Genomic DNA, 23,368 nt, shown 5'->3' with positions numbered 1-23,368 from the left:
TTATATGTAAATTTCATTAGAGCATTATTGTTTTTTCATCAATTATTTTTATTGTTGTCTTTTATCAGCAGTTTCCCAGCATGAGAATGTAATGATTTTTTTTCCCCTAAAAATTTAAAAGGTTTTCTATCAAACGATACCTACTGTACATTTGGACTCTGCTTGCTATTTGGAGTTATGAGTCTTTACTTTTGTGTATGTCACTTTGGAAAAAACATGTCTAAAAATGCCTTCAGGGCTTAAAGGGTTAATGAGGGGAAAAAAATGACTATACGTTTAATTCATATGTAAGTTATTTTCTGTCAGGCAGTACATGCAGTTTCCTATTCACCCTGTGAACTTTGTGACAAGCTCTGCCCCCAGCAAGAAATAAGTGACTCAACCAGCAGGCACGATGCCAGCCCTCTACCCACGCTTTATGACCTCTCTCTCTCATGCACAGTCACATTCTGGCACATGCACACTTACAAATAAACACTCAAACTCTTTTTTTGTAAAGGAAGCACTCTCTCTCTCTCTCTCTCTCTCTCTCTCCTCTCTCTCTCTCTCTCTCTCTCTCTCTCTCTCTCTCTCTCTCTCTCTCTCTCTCTCTCTCTCACCCTCTGCTTCTCCTTTTCCCCTCCTCTCTGCCTGGCACTGTGCCAAACACGTATATAGTCTGACTGCTCTGCAAACGGAAAATGACCATGTCTCTGTGTTTCAGCCCTGTTCTGATATTCATAATGGTCAGCCAAAGTCAACCTAGACTGGTTAGAACAATAATTTCAGCTATTATCTCTTCAGATACTTTGTTCTTTTTACAAAAACAATTCTCTATAATTGTGAAGTTAATCATTCCATCAATCCTGCCATAAATTTGGCTGATTTGAAGTGAAATGAAAAAGTTATGTGGTAATCTCTTTAGGTTTAGCTTGTAATGCTTGTAAACTCTTACATAAGCAAGAGAATACCACTGAAAAAATGACTTCCTCTTTCCCTCGCTTGTACCATGCCAGCATTGCAGCTAATATCTGAAACCTTTTCCTACATCCTCAAACAGCATGTTCTCATGGTTTGTGTTCTCTAATTTATTGCTTTTTTCATATTTGTATTTAAATGGTTTTAAGAAATAAGAAAATTAACCAAATAAACTAGTTAGCCATTTTAACTCAATCAAAAGCCTAATTAACCCTCTGGTGGTCTTCACGTTTTTTATTTAATATTTTGTATTTTTACGCAATTTTATGGTACTAAATTATATTTATGCTGTAGTTATTATAATCCATTTATTAATTTGTGAGCATAGGCCTGAAAATGAAATTTCCAACTTAAACCGTCATAAATCTTGAATGCTTTAGAGCACAGACTTAAGTTTGATCTCTTTTTAAAGACGACACTGGGCAAATTATTGCTGAAGTGGAAAAAGTTTTAAAAAGTGAACTTTTTATATCAAATATATATTTTCAAAAACACGTTTTACTCTAAAACCTCAAGAAAATCAAAGCCATACATCTAAACAAGTTTTTTGAAGCTTGAAGTTTGAGCTTGATATCTTAAAAAATGAGTTTTCAGTAAGATTTTGTTTGAGTGCAGTCCCAAAAGCTTCCACTAGATTAAATTCATCTTCCATTCATTTCCAATGTGGTCATTTTTTATCTTGAGTAGTGTGACTATTTTTTTTCAGGACCATTTAACCTTTATGAATCATCTCCATGATTTGTTTTGTTGTTGTTGTTGTTGTTGTTGTTGTACAAGTTTCCTTTACCAAGTTTCGTACCATTCCGATTAAGTAAAAAATCTTTAAAAAAAAAAAAGGTATAAGGTATTTTTTAGGTAAAAAAATGACTGAAGAACAGAGGGTTAAGTAAACATACTGTAAGTCAAACACAAATAAATGAGTTAGAAATAAATTGCCATTGACATATAATAAAATGATCAATATTCTATTCAAGTAATTCAATTAAATTCAATTAAATGTAAATAATTAGTCTGTAATTGCACTAAAGATGCACTAAATGAATCAAAAATTGACATTAAAAACTTATACATTAACAAAAAAATTACATTAAAATAAAAGCTGTTATTTTTAACCTCATATCTTTCCATTTCCATAAAAATATTAAGTAGCACAACTATTGTCAACATTAATATTAGCAAATCAACATATCATGATTTCTGAAGGATCATGTGACACTGAAGACTGGAGTAATGGCTGTTGAAAATTCTTCTTTACCATCAGAGTAATACATTTTTTTTTAAAATGTATTAAAATAGAAAACAGTTATTTTATATTGTAATAAAATATTGTTTCATGATATTACTGTTTTTACTGTATTTTTGATTAAGTAAATGCAACTTTGGTGAGCATAAGTAACTTCTCTCAAAAGCATAAAAACAAATCTAACCAACACTGAACTTTTGAATGGTAGCGCAAACGTACAGGTATATAACTATGAGGGCACAATCTAGTATTTCATGACCTGGAATTTTGGACAAGAATTTATATCTATCCATTTTCTTCTGTTATTTATCCAACAGAGGCACTTGATTCATCACATGTACCTCCTCTATTGACACAGTCTGTTACCTGTGGTGGTATTGACTTAAACCAGCCTTTTCCTATAGACTTTTCACAATTGAAAAATGTGAAGTTGAACCCTGGGTCATTCTTAACTTTATCTTAAACTTTATTCTCTTGTACTGTTATTTATCCTGGGTAATCTAGTTTCAACATTTCACACTTAAAACTGTAAACTGGGTTATTTATTGCATATTTTTGAGGATAATACTCATATTGATTATGCAAATGCAACATTCAACGACTTAGTTTTAATAACTTCTTGTCTATCTGTTGAAATGTTGCCATGTAATTTTGTTGTCCGACGTCTTCTGAAACTCATCAAAAACTAGCCTTATCTGTAGTTTAAAAAGACTTAATCTCACTGTTAAGTGTAGTGTGAAAAGCCCTGTTTGGATGCTATTAGTCATAAACTAACCTTAATCATTTGTTATTCATCAAGGGTTTTATCCAAAACTTTATTTTCAGGCATACTTGATTTATTTATTAGCCCAATATTATTTAAGGACCAGGCCTGGGTATAGCATGTGGATGTGATTTGCTTGACTTTTTCCACATTTATGCCAGTGGTCATGATTTAAATGGCTCATCGTTCTCTGTTGGTCCATAAAACTTTACTGAACAGAATAGATCTTACTTAAGTATAAAGCTCCTCCTCACAGGTGATCATAAACTCAATCTGTTACCATGTGAATCTGCCAGAGGCTTTAATTTTAAGCTTTAGCTAGTCTCTTGGGTTTTATTCAGACCCAGCCCTCGTTCCTCAAGCATTGATCAACAATGGCTTTCAGCATCTTCATCCTACTTGAGTCATTGGGCCAAATCACTCCAGCTGCTCAAACACAGGCCCATGTTTATGGAGCCCAATAAAGCATGATTTCCTCCAATCATATTAAATATGTGTTTTAAAACAGTGTCATTAGAGAAATCACTACACTATGTGCAAGGCTGATATATTAGGCCTGTTCTCAGTCATGGGTCATGTCTCTGCCGATGAGCTCGGCCCGTAAAGCATTAGATCATGGGGTTTGGTGTGCCCATAGATGATATCACTAGGAAACCATCGTCTGGAGAAGGGTAGGCTGCTGAGTACTGTTACTTAACACTACTCACACTAACTTGTTATGACTAACAAATAAAGTTGGTCATGTTATATGTGCAGTGAATATGCAACAGCTAGCTTGACTAAGAGATACATTTTACAAAAATGAAACTTTTGCCATCATTTACTCATCCTCATGTTATTCCAAGCCTGTATGAATGGAAAATGATACACTATATTGGCAAAATAAATGTCAGCCTTTACATGCTCATGAACTTTAATGACATCCCATTCTTAATTCATAGGGTTTAATATGGAGTTGGCCCACCCTTTGCAGCTAAAACAGCTTAAACTCTTCTGGGAAGGCTTTCCACAAGGTTTTGGAGTGTGTTTATGTGAATTTTTGACTATTCTTCTAGAAGCGTATTTGTGAGGTCAGGCACCGATGTTGGACGAAAAGGCCTGGCTCGCAGTCTAAATCATCCCAAAGGTGTTCTATCGGGTTGAGGTTAGGACTCTGTGCAGGCCAGTCAAGTTCCCCCACACCAAACTCGCTCATCCATGTCTTTAGGGACCTTGCTTTGTGCACTGGTGCACAGTCATGTTGGAACAGGAAGGTATGGCCATCCCCAAACTGTTCCCACAAAGTTGGGAGCATGACATTGTCCAAAATGTCTTGGTATGCTGAAGCATTAAGAGTTCCTTTCACTGGAACTAAGGGGCCAAGCCCAACCCCTGAAAAACAACCCCACACCATAATCCCCCCTCCACCAAACCTTACACTTGGCACAATGCAATCAGGCAAGTACCGTTCTTCTGGCAACTGGCAAACCCCAAGTCGTCCATCAGATTGTCAGACAGAGAAGCGTGATTCGTCACTCCAGAGAACAGGTCTCCACTGCTCTAGAGTCCAGTGGCGGCGTGCTATACACTGAATCCGATGCTTTGCACTGCACTTGGTGATGTAAGGCTTGAATGCAGCTGCTCGGCCATGGAAATCCATTCCATGAAGCTCTCTATGCACTGTTCTTAAGCTAATCTGAAGGCCACACGAAGTTTGGAGGTCTGTATCTAATGATTCAGCATGCGCTGACCCGTTCTGTGATTTTTACATGGCCTACCACTTCGTGGCTGAGTTGCTGTTGTTCCCAATTGCTTATTGCTCATGGGGCAACCACCTATCACAGTACCACGCTTGAATTCACTGAGCTCCTGAGAACGACCCATTCTTTCACAAATGTTTGTAGAAGCAGTCTGCATGCATTGCCTAGGTGCTCAGTGATTTGGAGGGGTGTCCCAATACTTTTGGTAATATCGTCTATATTGTAACGTGTGTCTGTGTTTTTTGTTAATGTGATCCAGTGTTGATTATTTCCCACTGACTTTCATTCTTTTGTGTTACACCATGTCCTAACTACACGCAACGCCGCGACACGCAATAAATGGTATCTTTTCCATGTTAATCAGAGTTTTTGTCCTAACCAGCCACGACGGCGACATGCGACGATTCTATTTTAGAAACGGTTTCTATTTTTCTGCAACGTCGCGGCTGGAACAATGTGTGGCAATGATAATCTCAGGTACTGTTTATGTGCTTTTTTTAATGTTAAAAGCATGCAATGTGACTTTGAATATCATTTAGTGCTCCCAGCTTTGTAACTGTAAAAGCAACAATGGATAATTCACCTCAGATCTTGAAATTAAACAAACGGAAACAAGAACGTTCAAACTGTGAACAAACAAGTGTATTCTTTGACAAAGATTGTTTTAGTAACTCAGTAGCCTATGTATTTTTAATAATGTTTAAATGGTGTAATATTTGTGAATTTGATTATGTAGCCTACTTATCCATTTTCTTGAGAGAGCCGTCAAGATTACACTCTGGTGCTGTGCACTTGCCACGAGACTCCGCCCACATGCTGTTCTGAATGGCTGTGCGATTTGATTGATTTTGATGCATATCACAGTCGCGTCGCTTCTTGTGTGGACAGACAAATTATATTGTCGCTGGAATCTTATAGCATCACGTCTGGTTAGGACACGGTGTTACACAATAGAATGAAAGACATAGATGATTGGAATGACATAAGGTTGAGTAAATGATGACCGAATGTTCTGTTTTTGGTGCAGTGTCCCTATAAAACTTGCATAACATTATGTCAAAGACATCCTCCAGTTGATGTTTCCTATGACATGCAAAATAAATAAAAAAATATATATACATTTTTTAATAAAGAATAAACTGTTTGTGGCATTTCCAGCCTGTGTCGTTGCTTTTCTTGCTGCTGTCTTTGTTGTTTATCTCACCATAATTTCTTTCTCTATTTGAAATTTCCTTACTTAACTTTTCGCAGTTCTCCTCTCACTGTAGCACACAATGTAGGATCTGTGAATTAGGTACTTCATGACTTAAGCAGGCACACGTGAGCCTGATGATTATCTGTGTATCATTCGCAGCATCGAAGGACTGCGGACCTTCTGTGGTGGTCCACACCAGTGTGCCCTTTGGCATCCAGCACCTGGAGGAGGAAAATAATGTGGTACAGCCCATCATCCTGGAAGAGCTGGAAAAGGTGATGCCAGAGCTTCCTGAACCTGACAGCATCAAGTGTCAGAAATGGAGGTACTCACAGGTGAGACGACATTAATCTGTGTGTGAAAATTTGACTGAGAAACTCAAAACACTACCATTCAGAATATATATATATATATATATATATATATATATATATATATATATATATATATATATATATATATATATATATATGTATATGTTATATATATATATATATATATATGTATATGTGTATATATATATATTTTTTTTTTAAGTAATAGGTACGTTTATTCAGCAAATTGGTCAAAAGTGACAGTAAAGATATTTTTAATGATACAAACTATTTCTATTTCAAATAAATGCTGTTGTTGTAAACTGTATTCGTCAAAGAATCCTAAAAAAAAACATATTGTGGTGTTCACAAAAATATTAACAGTACAACTGTATTCTATATTTTTAGAATACAGACACTAAAGTGTGTGGCTCACTTCCTGTTGTCGAATGCGCATGCGTCGCGTCTGAACGCGTTGTTGTCTTTGGAGCTCCATCAATTTGATTTATAATTCTTGATTTTACTCTTTAAACTTACTTACAACAAACATTTTCTACTTTTCCTCACTGAGAAGCACTACTGCTCAAACCTCATAGTTACAACGCGGACTGTTGAGCAGACGCGTCTCAAGCCTATTAGTGATCCAACGCTGGATACTCCTATAGGTTACGTCCGTGGATCAAGGCTGAACGCGTCTTCTCAACACTCACTTACAAACATTTTTCGCCTATCGTGCGTCTACTCTACACCCGTACCACTAAAAAGACGGATTATATCTAAGACTTCAGTCATAAATTAGTATTAATATTGATAGCATCACTGGTAGCGTCGTTGCTAACTTACTGTCCATCTGTTAAAATGGCGAATATATCAGATGTAAGTTGTCTACCTTTTGGTGCAGGTGAGGACACATTTGAGCTGCACGCGGTGCAGTCTGAGCTGGAAGCTGTTGAGAAACAGATCCACGACCTTTTAGTGAGACAAGCCGAACTGATAGACCGGCGGTTAGCTCTTGAAACATCACGTTCTGATGCACACAAATCAGAGATTAACGTTACTAACCCGCTGATTCCGACCTCGTCTACTCCGTGCGTTACTCAGCATCGGTCCCGAGCGCCGAGGTCGCAATCAGCCATGTCGTTCAACACGCCACCACGAAGCCTGAATATTTCCGCAGCGGAAGACGCGAGTCAGGTCTAGACCAAGACCCTCTCCGACCCTCCCGGTTTTCGAGTTATCCACACAAAACCGCTTCTCCCCTCTTCGCGAAACAGAACGCGATGCTGTGATCATCGGCGATTCCATCGTTCGGCACGTCCACGCTACATTAGGTAAAAGTAAGGTGCGCAGTCACTGCTTTCCTGGTGCTCGTGTTTCTGAAATCGCTGCTCACGTACCCGAGATTCTGAACGGTGACGTGCGCGTCGGAACTGTGGTCTTGTACGCGGGAGTGAACGACATCAGGCTGCGCCATACGGAACTTCTGAAGAAAGACTTCAGGAATCTGATCGATACGGTACGCAGCACATCGCCTGATATAACCATCATTGTGTCAGGACCGCTTCCCACGTACCGTCTAGGACATGACAAGTTTAGTAGATTATTCGCGCTAAATGAATGGTTAACATCATGGTGCAATGAGCAGAAACTGCTCTTTGTAAATAATTGGAATCTGTTTTGGGAGCGTCCTAGGCTTTTCCGTGCTGATGGCTTACACCCAAGCAGATTCGGAGCGGATCTTCTGTCGGATAACATCTCCAAAATGTTAAATACCTTTTGACTAGTAACCAAAAGTCCAAATCATAGTCTCTGCTGCACCAAATTAACTGATATAAATACTAGTGTAGAACATTGCATAGAAATTGTGTCTATTCCTCGTTTAGTGCGATAATAATAATAATAAATAATAAATCTACTGCAGGATCTAGGAAAAATCGAATTGTTATTAAAACAGAAAATGTTGCTATTAGTAAACAAAAACAATTTCTAAAGCTAGGTCTTTTAAACATTAGATCACTCACACCTAAGGCAGTTATTGTAAATGAAATAGTCACAGATAATAGCATCGATGTACTTTGCCTTACTGAAACCTGGCTTAAACCAAATGATTATTTCGGTCTAAATGAGTCTACTCCATCAGGATACTCCTATAAGCATGAGCCCCGTCTGATTGGTCGTGGCGGCGGTATTGCAACAATCTATAGAGATTTTCTTAGTGTTACTCAGAAAACGGGTTATAAGTTTATTTAATTTGAAGTACTTGTACTAAATGTTATGCTCTTAGATTCTAGAAAAACATCCCTATTATCTTTAGCCTTGGCTACCGTATATAGACCGCCAGGGCCTTACGCTGATTTCTTAAAAGAATTTGCAGATTTTCTCTCAGACCTATTGGTCAATGTCGATAAAGCATTAATTGTTGGAGATTTTAACATACACGTATATAATCAAAATGATGCGTTAGGGACTGCTTTTATAGATTTATTAAACTCCTTTGGGGATAAGCAAAACGTTACCGGACCAACTCATCGTTTTAATCATACACTGGATTTAATTATATCACATGGAACCGATCCAACCGATATAGATATCATTCCACAAAGTGATGATGTAACTGACCATTACATGGTAATTTGCATATTACGTACCCCTGTAATATATCATGCTGCGCCGCGTTATCGATTAGGCAGAACAATCCTTCCATCCACCATAGATAATTTTTTTAAATTGCTTATCGGATCTGTCTCAGCTGCTCAGTGAACCCAAACAAACAGATGAACTAGAGGAACTAACCAGCACTATGAGCACCATTCTCTCTGGAAAATTGGATATTGTTGCACCTATTAGACTAAAAAAGGTCAGAGAGAAAATTAAAGCACCATGGTACAACAATACTACGCGTTTTCTAAAGAGAGAAACCCGTAATTTAGAGCGTAAATGGAAACAAACTAATTTAGAGGTTTTTAGAATCGCTTGGAAAGACAGTACGTCACGTTATAAAAAGACCCTAAAAGTAGCCAGGGCTGAGCACCTCCACAAACTAATAGAAAATAACCAAAACAATCCTAGGTTTTTATTTAACACCATGGCTAGACTAACAAATAAGCAAGCGTCACCTGAACAAAATATTCCGTTACAGTTTAGTAGTAATGATTTCATGAATTTTTTTCACTGAGAAAATAGAAAACATCAGAACCACAATTGTAAATGTTCAATCCTCAATCGCGCCTTATAACTCAGCCTCGATTATCACCCTGAAAGAACAATTACAGTGCTTTACAACTATAGAACAAATAGAGTTAAATAAACTTATCACTTCCTCTAAAACAAAAACATGTTTATTAGATCCCATACCAACTAAACTACTGAAAGAAGTGTTACCTATAGTGGAAGAGCCTCTTCTTAATATTATTAACTTGTCTTTATCTTTAGGTCATGTTCCAAGAACATTTAAACTGGCAGTTATAAAACCACTCATTAAGAAACCACAATAGGGGTTATGCGGAACGCCCAACGTTCGAACCGGAAAACAGGTATAAGCATTTCCGGTTTGCGCTTCAGTACGCATCTGCAGCGGTTGGTGATCTCTGAGGTAACTTATTTTTCGCTTTTTTAGAATACAATTCTTATTTCTGTTTTAATTAAAATGTCACGAATGCTTAAGTATCAGAAATTTTTTTTTTTATAAAAAAATAAAAGGCAGTCTTCATTTGATTGTTTTAATCGTCTGCAAGCAAATATAAAAGGTTAAACTACTGATAGCATACAAGTCTAAACTAACTTACTGATAGTTAGCTAACTCTACATCGGGTGCCATTAGCAAAAGCTACATATACTAACTTACATACCTTCATAATCATGAATAAATGAGGAGGCGTAAAAACGTAAATCCTTTATCTAACGGAGTACTCGGGGCTCTGGACGTCCGTTTGGCAATACGATGTGCATCTGAAATGGATAGAATGGGTAGCTCCTGTAAACACCGGCTATAAAAGGTCGCCATTCCTACGCTGTGTTTACCTCAGTAGCTGACGACCGGAAGTAGTTATACCCGTTTTGTAGAACCCGGAAGTATGTTCCGCATAACCCCTATTAGACCCAAATAACCTAGCAAATTATAGACCCATTTCAAATCTTCCTTTTATGTCTAAAATACTAGAAAAAGTTGTGTCTGCCCAACTAGGCTCTTTCTTACAAGAAAATGACATCTATGAAAAGTTTCAGTCTGGATTCAGGCCGCACCATAGCACTGAAACTGCGCTCGTTAAAATCACAAATGATTTACTCTTAGCTTCTGACCAAGGCTGTATCTCAATACTAGTTTTACTTGATCTTAGTGCTGCGTTCGATACTATAGATCACACAATACTCTTAGATCGACTACAAAATGATACTGGTGTTCAAGGACAAGCATTAAGCTGGTTCAGATCATACCTATCTGACCGATACCATTTTGTCTATTTAAATGGAGAAAAATCGATCATAACTCCAGTAAACTATGGAGTGCCGCAAGGATCTGTGTTAGGCCCTCTGTTATTCTCAATATATATGCTGCCACTTGGAAATATTATAAGGAAACATGGAATTAGTTTCCATTGTTATGCTGATGGCACTCAAATATATATTTCATCACGGCCGGATGAAAACGCTAAATTATCCAAATTGACAGAGTGTGTTAAAGATATAAAAGATTGGATGACGCGCAATTTTCTTTTATTAAATTCAGACAAGACAGAGGTAATACTTATCGGTTCAAAAAAACGCCCACAAAACCTCTCACAAGACAACTTTAACATAGTAGGATGTCCTGTTACTTTATCCTCTACAGTAAAAGACCTGGGTGTTATACTTGACTGCAACCTGTCTTTTGAAAATCATATTTCATATGTTACAAAAACAGCCTTTTTCCACCTTAGAAACATTGCTAAGCTACGTAATATGCTATCTGTTTCTGATGCAGAAAAGTTAGTTCATGCGTTCATGACCTCGAGACTAGATTACTGTAATGCTTTATTAGCTGGTTGTCCTGCATCCTCAATAAACAAGCTACATTTAGTCCAAAATGCCGCCGCTAGAGTTCTTACTAGATCAAGAAAATTTGACCATATAACACCAATTTTATCATCACTACATTAGTTACCTAGAAAGTTCCGTATTAATTACAAGGTATTGCTACTGATTTATAAAGCCCTAAACGGCTTAGCTCCAGTTTATTTAATGGATCTTCTATCGCCCTATAATCCATTGTGCTCTTTAAGATCACTAAATTCAAGGCTTTTGGTCATACCTAGGATATCCAGATCAACCAAAGGAGGGAGATCATTTTCACATTTAGCTCCAAAACTCTGGAATAGCCTTCCTGACACTGTTCGTTGCTCAGACTCGCTCTCCCAGTTTAAAACTAGATTAAAGACGCATCTCTCAAGGTTTTTTTTCTCCGTTAGGTCACCTGATGGAGTTTTTCGGTTCCTTGCCACTGTTGCCTTTGGCTTGCTCAGCTGGGGATACTTAATTTAATTAATCAATCAACAATACTATTGATCAGCATTACCAAACGTGGACGTTTTACACTAGAAACAAACACTGATGTACTATTTTATTTAATACTGTGAAGCTGCTTTGATACAATCTGTATTGTGAAAAGCGCTATATAAATAAAGTTGACTTGACTTGACTATTCAACATTGATAATAATCGGATTTTTTTCTTGAGCACCAAATATATATATATATATATATATATATATATATATATATATATATATATATATATATATATATATATATATATATATATATATATATATATATATATATAAAATAAAAAGTTGTTTTAAATTGTAATATTTCACAACTGTTCTTTCAAAAACTTTTGGTAGTGGTATAGTAGTCCAATTAATAATGTTTTGTTATTGATTGTTAGAATGATTTCCATACATGACAACTATTTGGTCTGAAACAGAATTCACTGTAAACTTTGATGTTAGATAGTTAGATAGATAGTTAATCTTAAACTGAGCCACTGAAGGCAGTACCATAACTAACTAACTAACTATATATATATATACTTAATATAACTATATATATATACTATATATATATACTCTAGTAATTTTTTTATCATCCCCTGTTCCATCTCATCATGGGCCAGTCCTTTATAATTCATATATAGTTAATTATTTTTAGATTTCATTTTTATTTTAGCTAATTTCTTTTAGTTATTTTATCCCTACATTTAGAATTTTGTGGAGAAAAATAGTTTTTCCTTAGGAAGGCTCCACTCTAATCTGTGTAATCATATATATAGCAAGAGCGAAACGGAGATGTTTTGGCTTATTCAGGCAAGTGCTACTAATAAAAGCCTCCCTGCTATACAGCAAAAGACATACATTTTTAATAAAGCCAGGCTGATGGCTTCTTCAAACCTCACTATTGAATGGAGAGAATTTTCTGCACTGCAAAAAAAAAAAAAAACTACTGTATAGTTACTGTTTTCCAGTAAAAAAATATCTATATGTCCTTAAAACAAGATTTACTTGAGAAGCAAAAATGCATAAGATATTAAGACTTATTTTCAGATATTAAAACTTTGACAAAACATTTTTTAAGCATAAACCTTACTAAATTTTGTTTGATAATAAACCTAATTTATGACACATTTTGTTTTATTATCTTGCAATTTCTGGCAGTTTTTCTTCTCTAATATATATATATATACTGAAAAACAGACAAAATACAGTTTAAGGAAATACAGTAGTAGTGAAATTTTTTCAGAAGAGTCTTGGTAGATTCACACACATAGAAATCCATACTCTCCACCAACTCACTTGGCTCACACACACACAATCTTACAGTAGTACTTTATGCATTCACACACTGTGTGGGACTGCGCCCTTTCTCGCACAGTTGCATTCTCTCTCACACACACACGCACAGACATTTTCTTTCGAAGCCCCCACACTCTCAGCTCCTCTGTGACATGCAGCGTTGGGCCTCAGTTTGAGGTCAGAGGACATAGAACATCTGTGTGGGAGCGCTGAGCTCGCTGAGTGCCAGAGAGTGGGCCAAGGCCCGTTTAGACTGCACAGGCGGGAACACAACGCTTACTCTCTCACACACACACACACACACACACACACACACACACACACACCTGTGCACGTGCCAGTTCCCGGTCAAACACACAGAAGGCATGGAGCAGGAGTCGGTCTTACTGTCATTTGCCACATCACAGTTTGCTGAGCATAAACCAGCAGCACACATTCGCACTCACCACATGTCAAAGTCATTGACTCCTCCGGACTCTAATGGCTGGAAAGACTCTTCATGAGTCATGACTTTCAATCTACTGTAAATGTAGATGCTTTTTGCAACAGGCACTACACTGTTTGAGCGTAGAACATGTGCATTCCTTTTGTTATCACTCATGCTTAATAATGCATAACTTCAATTCATAATTAAAAGGCATGGTGGGGTCTAGGTATATCATTAATTTCATTAAAAATAATACAAATAAATTTGTAGGATTTAGGGCTGTCAATTGAATGGGCCCTGCAGTTTGATGCACCAAAGTTCTGACATGCTGGAACTTTACTGAATGTACACCAGAGGAACGTTGGGGTGAAGCAGATTTAAGGAGGTTAAGGAGTTCAGCCCTACTTGCATCAGCGTACCTCCGAAATAAACCAAACAATTTGTTCTTGGCCATGTTTCAGGCCAAACGTTTATCAATTGATTTACACACAGATTACCATTTAAAGATACAAGAGGGGAGGGGGAGTTTGGACAGAATGATGATAGCGCTCAGTCTGTAAGATGCCTAGTGAAAGCCCCAGGAAATGGACACTATTTCCTTGGCTCTAGTGCGTTGCACCTTGATGTTTATCTGGCGGAGGTTTGGGGCCGGCTGAAGCCTTTGTAATGGGCCGTGCAGGGAATGTGTTTACTCTCAGTAGTCATTTACATGCTGCATTTCTACGTTTAAACATTGTGCAGAGACGCCATTCTAGCTGTGGCTCTTTCAGAGTTATCTGTAAATGTGGATCAGATTTACAGTGAGGACCTGTATCATTTACTGCTGACTGTAGAATACATACATCATTTTAATGAACCATAGAGGCAGTTTATAAAGAAGTTCAACCCAGATATTTAGTTTGCAGTGCAACATGTCTGTCCTCTGTAAATATTAATATATAAAAACTACACAGCTACAGCACACCCAACATATACAGAGCAGCCACAAAACATCTGTCGTTTTTTAAAAACATCTTACTTTCTAAAACTAAATTTCAAAGGCTTAACTTTCAAAAACTTAAAGCTTTTTAAAACTTTTTTGCTTTAAAGTAGGGCTTTGAAAAACTAGTTATTCTAGTTATAACCTGGGTCACACATACCATTTGCTCTTTAGAACCCACAACCCACAGAGACAGCGAGTATCCTCCAAATTCTGCTCATTTTACCATTAAGTCTATTCTTGACTCTGGTTGACCCAATGAAGGCGCCTCCACTGCTATTAAAAGCTCTATATTTAACCAAATATATTAACAGCCCTTTCCCTCCCTCATCTCTTGTGAGAATGTTCATTATGAGGACACAAATCTGCAGTACAACCAGTAGGGTTGGCTTGATACCACTTTTTCATGTCCAAAACCAATACCGCAATATTATGCAGTGTATCTGCCCTTACCAATACCAATCAGTTTTTTTTTCTTGATCAGTTTAGAATTTATGTACCTCACTAACTACTCAGTACTTCATTACAAATAAAGAGAAAAATGTATGCACACACAAACACACACATATAATATACATTATATAAATACTTTTGTAATATGCATAGGAGTTCAGATATGCAAAGGAGTTGTTAAAAACAGATTCCTTAATGCACGTTGAGTTTGGCTAATCGACAAAAGTCGTTTTCATAAATAGTTGACATTTAAATGGATAATTAATGCATATCTAATTAGTTTGTAAAACTCTGTTGTGTTATGTTGACAAATTAATATTTTGTCAAATTTTGGTCGATTCACCCTACCACCCACATACAAAAATTCCTTGGTTCTACCTAAATCTAAATGATATATATTTAGACTTCGAATTGATGAAAATCACCAAAAGGTTATGATTTTGGAAATTTGGGAATTATACTTTTGTACAGTACCTCCTAATAATTGTGGAAAGTAATTATCAAAGGTAAAATTATAATTTGGCTAAAAAAAAAAAACTGAGGGGGCACCTCTGGCGGAACCTTCTTTTAAATGCCTTTACTGTCTGCATTAAATATGGATGGACAGTCTGTCCACCCTCCTCTCTTATTGTGTATTATAGATACTTCAGGCAAAAAAAGTATCTTCACAATACTTTCCACTGTATTTGAAGCCTGGACACCATAAACCACAATGTGGTTTTCCTGATATTGAATAAAAATGAAGACTGTTTTTGTCCAACTAAACTATTTTAATTAGTTTAACATTTTCCATGTGCCACATTCAGTTGTCAAACAGGTCTGTTAGGCAGCATTCAGAAGTGCACTGTATTTTAGTACTGTCATGCACTCAGACCAGCTCAGTGCTTGTAATCCAGCCGTTGATATCTCTGTTCTGTTGAGGTTATTCAAAACATTACAATTGACTCCACCCTCATAGTCACCAGCCAGACATATAGTAATATTTCTGTTGTAAATGAGGAAAGAGATAAGAGAGAAGCCTTCCTGTAAACACTGTGCTGATTGAATTGAGGTCTCAAGAAATGGCTGTACATACTTTCAATAATCATCGGTTTCAATACAAGTCTGTAAGATGCTTAGTTTAGTATTTATTTAAAATATGAGAGACAAAGAAAATAAAGTGATGAGAAATGATCTGAAGTCTTAAGGAATGTATTTACATATATATACCTGTACACTGCCGTTCAAAATTTTGGGATCGGTAAGATTTTTAATGTTTTTAAAAGAAGTCTCTTATGCTCACCAAGGCTGCATTTATTTGATTAAAAATACAAAAATAAAACAGTAATATTGTTAAATATTTAGAAAATTTAAAATAACTGTTTTCTATGTGAATATATTATAAAAAGTAATTTATTCCTGTGATGCAAAGCTGAATTTTCAGTATCATTACTCCAGTCTTCAGTGTCACATGATCCTTCAGAATCCTGGAGTAATAATGCTGAAAATTCAGCTTTGCATCACAGGAATAAATTACATTTTAAAAATATATTCAAAAAGAAAACAGTTATTTTAAATTGTAGTAATAGTAAATTGTAAATTTAAATTGTAAAAACAGTCGTACCGATCCCAAACTTTTGAATGGCTGTACTGTGTGTACCTGTATATATACATAAAGCTGCTTGGTTCCTGTGTTTTGCCTTCTTGAGTATCAATGATATGAAATAAACAGTCCAATGAACATATCCAGTGTTATACTATGCATCACCCACAAATGTTCCACTTTCAGTGTGCATTCATTTGCATACACACACACACAAAGACGGAACTACTCCGGCCATATTCACTTTTTTTTTTTTTTTTTTGCTCAATATCAGAGTAAAAATGAGGTTGCATCAGTTATTGGACATCCAATCACTCAATTTTGTTGTTCTCTAATTAGGTGACCAGATCGGTGGCTGATTGCCCTGGGCAGATGACACTGCTCTCCCAGCCTCTGCTGGTGTGTGGGGGGGACGGCTTCACACACTCCAATTTTGACGGCTGCATCGAGTCCGCCCTGAAGGTCTTTGATGTACTGAAGTCTTTTCTCTAAAAGGGGGGTGGGAAAGTACGCCTTTATTTTTTGTTTTTGTTATGGAGGATGGCACATTGATTTTGATTTAAGCCCCTCCCCGCAGGAAGATGGATGTACTGCACAAAGAACAGTAGATCTGTCTGGCCTGTGTCTGCAGACATGCATTTTGTTACAAAAACCAATTATACCGTCTGTGCCGGATGCTGAGGATTAGAGGACAACAGAGCACTGCGCAGGTTCAGTTGTGACGGAGGCTGGTGCCTCACTGGCTTTGACACAGTATATTGGACTATGGTTTTCTGATGTGTAGCCAACATTATGTATGCATTCATGTATTCTCAACCTTCCCCTGTGATTAGTTTCAGATTAATAAAATTATTAAAACATGCTTGAATGTGTCGCTGTACATGGGTAGTTGACGTTCTGCTATGTGACCTACTATACTCCATTTAAAATGTTTTATGGTAATTATAATATATGTAAAACTCAGAGTAAAAAAAGTTAATGTTAAAGTTAAAAGTTTAAAATAATTGTGAGAAATAAAGTAATAATTGTAACGAAATACGCCACAATTGTGAGTAGTAGTTAAATATGAGATGTAGGGCCCTATTTTAACGATCTAAGCTCATGGTCTAAAGTGCACGGCGCAAGTGCACTTAGGGTGTTTCCGAATCCACTTTTGCTAGTTTAACGATGGGAAAAATGGTCGGCGCGCAAGGCACATGGTAAAAAAGGGTTGTTCCTACTCTTAATGAGTAATGGGTGTGTTTTGGGCGTAACGTGCAATAAACCAATCAGCGTTTCATCTCCCATTCCCTTTAAAAGCCAGTTGCGCTTGCGCCATGGCAGATTAACTTTTTACATGACGAAATTTCCAAGCGGAAAAACTGAATGCTTCTCCAGAGAGGAAATGGATCAGCTCGTGCACGAGGTTAATCTACGGGACAAAGTGTATGCATGTTGTGGACCCGCCTATAGGTGTGTATTACTAACGTGCTCTTTAAATAGCAAAAAAAATTGCGCCATTGACTTTAGACTAGGTTTTTGTTGGTCAGTGGCGCAGTCTATTTCAGTTGCCTCAAAATAGCAATGCACCAACAATGTGCCTGAACACACCACGTTTTTAGACCAGCATGACCATGTGCACACAAATGGGCGCAAATGCATTTGCTATTTAAACAATGTGGTGCAGGACGTGAAAATGATAACTGCGTCAGGCTGAAACTAGCAAAAAACTTTTTTGCATGTATTTTGGTTGTATGATAGGGCCCATAAAGTCATTTTGTAACATAAGTCAATAGTCAAATTCGCGCCTGCCACGTCTAGTTATATGCTTGACCACTTTGTGTTAATTCGTGTGTCAAGAGCGAAATAGACACGCGTAAAAACAAAAGTTTGAAGCGAAATTTACGCGCGTCAGAGGCGAAATCCGGAGGCGGCCATCTTTTTTTAGATGTTTATCGAGTATTAGCATTAGCATTAATCGAGAGAGTCACCGCTCGTATATGAGAGCAGAAACAGCTGCGCAGGGGACATCGTCGCTGTACTCGGGTCCACCAGACCCTCCGGAGGGTTTCAGGAGTTTAACAATTTGCTCCAGGAGTTAGGTTTGGTGAACCTAACGGTGAGGACACTGACGAGGACAGCGTAGGCCGTATAAGCCTCGGCCTCGAGTGGTCGCTGCCTGACGAGCCCGCGCTGTACAGCCCAGCGCGAGGTTCACCCTCACCCGCACCCACCTAATCTGTCATTTATTTTTGTTTTGATAATAAATGGAGCCAGCCTCCAAAAGTGAAACCTGTCCTGTGATTTTTTTTTTTTTTAGTTTTTATACACAAAATTGTGTTTGTTGTCTTTACATTAGATTAATGTTTCATATATCTAGAATAGATATGAAATAAATAGCATTTAATACAAAATGAGTATCTCATATTGAAATCGAGTTTTTATGTGAAAGATTTGCTTTGTTGTGCATTTTAGTCATATTACAAAATAATTTATTTAAACATAAAATAATAAACTGTCACTTCACCACGTGACAGCAGCAAGCAGGCTCCTGATTGGTTAACGCGGCGCGAATTGACGCAGAAGTTCAGATTTTTCAACTCGGGCGCCAGACGCTCAATTCGCGCCATTCGCGCGAACTTGACGCGCGAATTAGGCGTATTCGCGTCTACCGCGCCGCAGGATTTTTTTACGCGCGTAACGCATCTTTGCATTGACTTTATTGAAATCACTATTCGCGTCCGGTGTGAACGCACCATGAGAAATAAAGTCAGAATGAGGAAGTATAAAGTCACAATTTTGGTTGTTGAGTGCAGGAGTGGGGGTGAAAGTTGGCCCAGCTCGGCTGCCACCCCCTACTGATCTGTGTACAGTAATTCTGCTTAGAGGACCGAGAGCAGCCATTGACCGACTTGTGCAGCTTAGTGCTGCTGCATCTGGGCCATAATCTGGGACAAAATGTTTGGCAGCCAGTCTGGAGAGAGAGTCAGTCATAATCCAGCCATAATTATGGCCGGGTGGGCCCGGGGCCCACTGCACAGCTGGGCCTACCTCATTCTCTTTCTTGATCTCTCCCTTTCTCTCTCTCTTTATCAGTTACTCCCCCACTCCAGACTCCTGTTCTCACTACTAATATTAGCCTCTGTGCCCTTACCAGGATTATATTACTTTCCTCCTGAGATACACCACACTATCATCAATACAGAGTCAACAAACCATCTCAAGATGGATGGGTTAGACTTGTGTACATTTTGCATTTATCTTGCATCCAATGACTTATCATTGTTTTGTTTTCCTGTTTTCTGAGGCAGTTGATAATTGATAATTTTTAACTTGATTCATTTGAATTGCTTTTGCTTTAATGACAGCAGCAGTCGAGCTGCATGTACCTAACAAACCTGATGATCAAGTTCAACAGCATGATTTATGAATGATCTAAAGAGCACCTTAAATGGAATGGATATCACTAATGTACTTAAATGATTATTGACTTAGAAATAGTGCAGAATATTATATATTTATAATAAACTTTGTTTTAAATGTTTCAATATCCTAAAACCTTCTGTTTATTTCTTTTTTTAAATTAGATTTTAAGTCACAGATTTTCAATCTAGTCTCATACTTTTAGACCCCCACACTGTATATATTGGTATATATTCTGAATATCTTTAATTTATACCCTGCTTTAAAGAGTTTGACCATGTGCCACTGTGATTTTCCAATATAAACTAATCATCAATGCCTGCCATGTTAAACAAAAAGCCGGGCCTCAGCAAGAATTTCATGTGGTAGTTACTTTCAGGAACAAAGCCAAGAGTATATGTTGAAAAAGGCAAGTCATCAAGTCACCACTAGCATGTTCTGATTTAAAAGGAACTAAAAAGAAAAGGTTATACAGAAAAAGCTAATCCTTTCCACTTTATTATATATGAATAACAGCCTTTTGTACGTGTTCCTCTTTTTCTAGCAGTGCTGGTCTGATCTGCTAGAAAGAAACGGAGAGCGGGAGAGAGAAAGAGCGAGGCTTTACTCTAATGGATACATTATTCATACAAGTCATCCTGCAAGGAATAGAGCTCAGCTGCCTGGGTTGCAAAAGCCTTGCCACAATGTTGCATCAGCCACCTCGCTTTCATTAATACGCACATTACCGTCTAGGGCTCTTTGATCTTTTTTTAGCTGTCGATAAAAAAGAATGGGCTATGGTAGAACACTCCATTGCAGGGGTGACATTGTTAGTGATTTGATTTGGGTTGAGGATGGTCGTCCTAACAGACTGATCGGGACAGGCATCGGGGGGTGATCGTGAGGCGGGCGACTGTTGTGCCACTCTTGCCGGCTGCTCGTGCGCCTGGTAGATGACACAGTCAGGCAAAGCCTTTGTTTTGCTGCCAAGACTCATTTCAAATGTTCCCCTGACTCCTTTCGCTTCTTACTTTCATCCCTGTCTGAAATATTCTTGCTCTCATTTTCTTTTATCCCCTCTCTTCATCCCTGGTGACAATTCGCATGCTCACGAGGGTCCTCCCAGACTCTTTCGCTTCCCCCTGACTGTTCATTCCCCCCTTTTCTAAAAGCGCACGCCGTAAAGCCACAGAGCGTGTTGCCGCAGACACAAGGATCATAGCTCCACTGACCTATTTTTATAGGCTATCCCGACGGAGCGTGGCTGCTGTGCATTCTGGGTATCTGATTTGCATTTTTGCAAAGTCACTGGCAGATGGCACCAGAGCTTGACGAGACAGCGGTAGGCTAATCCCTACCCAATTGACACAGACACACACATACAATCCTTCTCGGCATCATACACAATCCCATCCCCCACTCCGAGGCAGATCATGTGTGTCCTCTTTAGGTAGACCCCCCTAGAGCCGGATGAAAAGCGCTGGCATCATATCAGAGGTGCTTAGGCTATCACTCACATTGAGAATGGGAAGACTTTTGTAGCTGGATTCAAGGGCATCACTAATAAGATTTTTTTTTCCCCCTTCATATTTGGTTAGAGGGAGAGATGTTTTCTGGGAGGAAATGAAAGGAGATAGTGCATGGGTTTAGGGATATGAGGATCCTGTGTGGTTGTGTGTAAGCGGCAGACAGGAGATTGGGATGTTTAGACTCCTCTCCCTCTCTCACATCTCTAGGGAGCTCAGGCTTGTTTAATTAGAGGGGTGGTGCCATGGGTAATGGGCGCTGACGTCATCGGCCCCTTCTTCTCGCTCTCCCGCTTCTCCTCACAGGCCCAACAGCATGGCTTTCTCAGCAGTCAATATACCCAAAAGCTCTCTATTGACCTGGGACGGACAGATTCACTCACATGGCAGCAAACTACCCTTAGCTAAAGGCTGGAATACACTCGATGACATTGCACAGAGTTTTTCCCTCCGATTTACAGTCTGGAGGAGTCACTAGTCAGAGGATGTCAGTCGAAGTTGACAGTTTTAGCAGAAAATCACAGTGTATGATGGGCACAGGCTTAGATTTTTTAGCTTCAGACTATGATTCCATCCAGTCTGAGGATATCAAACGTGTTTGACATTTTGAGCCAATTATAGAACACCACCTATTGTTTTCGTTTGTCACAGTTCTTCTGGCAACAAGGCATATATTCCATATATTCCTACTCTTGTCAATAGATGAGTATCGCTCTATAAAGCACAGCTCACACAGGACTCACTTTCAAACCAAGCAGCATTCTGTTGGTCAACGTGATGAATTTAGGTAAATTTGTGAGGGGAACTTTTCACCCTTATGTGAAACTCAGATTATGCGGATTCATATCGGAAGGACTCAGTCTTGCTGAGCAACAGCAAATGTGATGACACATCCAGTCATTTAGTGTATGATGTTCAGTTTTTCTCTGTAACCATTTTCAACGTTGGCAACTCTATGTTTCCTAGTGTTTTCTAATCAGTTCGCATTTTAAAAGTCGTATAGTGTTCCAACCTAAAAGCAACCAGCCCAGGCTCATTGGAAATGCGTTCCTGTGGTGACATTTCTGGAAAATTATATTACATTTCACAACACTTTCTAAGTGGAAGTGAGTGGCACTAACAGCGTGTTCCTTTCTATCCAAAACAGATTAACATGAATCTGGCAAAGTTTTGTTACATTGGTTGTTGCAACGTGCTGCCTACACTAAACCCCACCCTAAACCTAACGAAACCTAGCATTAGGACTTAAAACAAGACCTTTTCAATGCCAGTAGTTAGCTACCTTACAAGCTAATACAAATGTAATTAACTAGCTAACTAGTTAACTAGCTAACTACATTGAATCTATTTTGGCAATAACGAAGCTATTGTGTATAACTATTATGGCATTTATTTAGGTTATTTATTGTTTTATTTATTTACCTTGCAAACAGACCCTGCATCCAAATATTCCTACTTCCTTACTTTGTAGTGGGCAAAAACAGTATATACGAAAAGAGTAGGAGAGAAGTAACCGGATGAACTGCTATTTCCGCTGAGATTCTAGACTACTTTACTATCCTATGAGGCCATGGGAGATGAGTTGTGAATGACAATAATTAGTGATTTAGCATTTAGCATTAAACTCATCGAAACAACTAGCTTGATACTGCAAAGGCTGTTTTTTTTTTTTTTTTTTTTTTTTTTAAAGCCAGGTTTCTATCACTCTGTTGAAAAATGTGGTTAAGTTAGTAGCTTCCCAACATCTCAGGACTGATAGCAGCATGCCAGCTGTCAATCTGGTATCAGCAGCTGCACATTAAACTGTCATTTCGGTCCGCTGTCCTGCCCACAGAATAGCAGAAAGCTAGACATCAAGGTGACTTGAGTACAACCCGTCCAACTAGTGCAAGCCTCCTGCCTGGGCTCTTCTCAGGAGTTGTTTTGAGAGTGCAGAGAGTCATTAACAACCCTTATGCTTTGCGCAATGCTAGCAGGATC

The 23,368-nt window shown here is 38.1% G+C and overlaps 1 protein-coding gene across 5 annotated transcripts in view; it reads left to right on the top strand.

Annotated features, from left to right (window-relative positions):
• Window positions 1-17,340, top strand: part of rnls (renalase, FAD-dependent amine oxidase) — a 70,133-nt gene extending 52,793 nt beyond the window's left edge. For 3 of the 5 annotated variants that reach the window (XM_081393274.1, XM_081393272.1, XM_081393273.1), the window contains 2 exons: window positions 6,057-6,232; window positions 16,818-17,108. In XM_081393274.1, coding sequence (XP_081249400.1) covers window positions 6,057-6,232; window positions 16,818-16,970 — 329 coding nt within the window. In that variant the 3' untranslated portion in view covers window positions 16,971-17,108. Of the gene's footprint in view, window positions 1-6,056; window positions 6,233-16,817 lie in introns of all 5 variants that reach the window. The other 2 variants (XM_081393270.1, XM_081393271.1) reach the window with 2 other exon arrangements.
• Window positions 17,341-23,368: the final 6,028 nt, after the last annotated feature.

Source organism: Scardinius erythrophthalmus (assembly GCF_964197995.2).
Source record: "Scardinius erythrophthalmus genome assembly, chromosome: 18".
Classification (NCBI taxonomy): Eukaryota; Metazoa; Chordata; class Actinopteri; order Cypriniformes; family Leuciscidae; genus Scardinius; species Scardinius erythrophthalmus.
The sequence above is the reverse complement of the archived record's forward strand: the minus strand, read 5'-3'. Positions and strand labels throughout refer to the sequence as shown.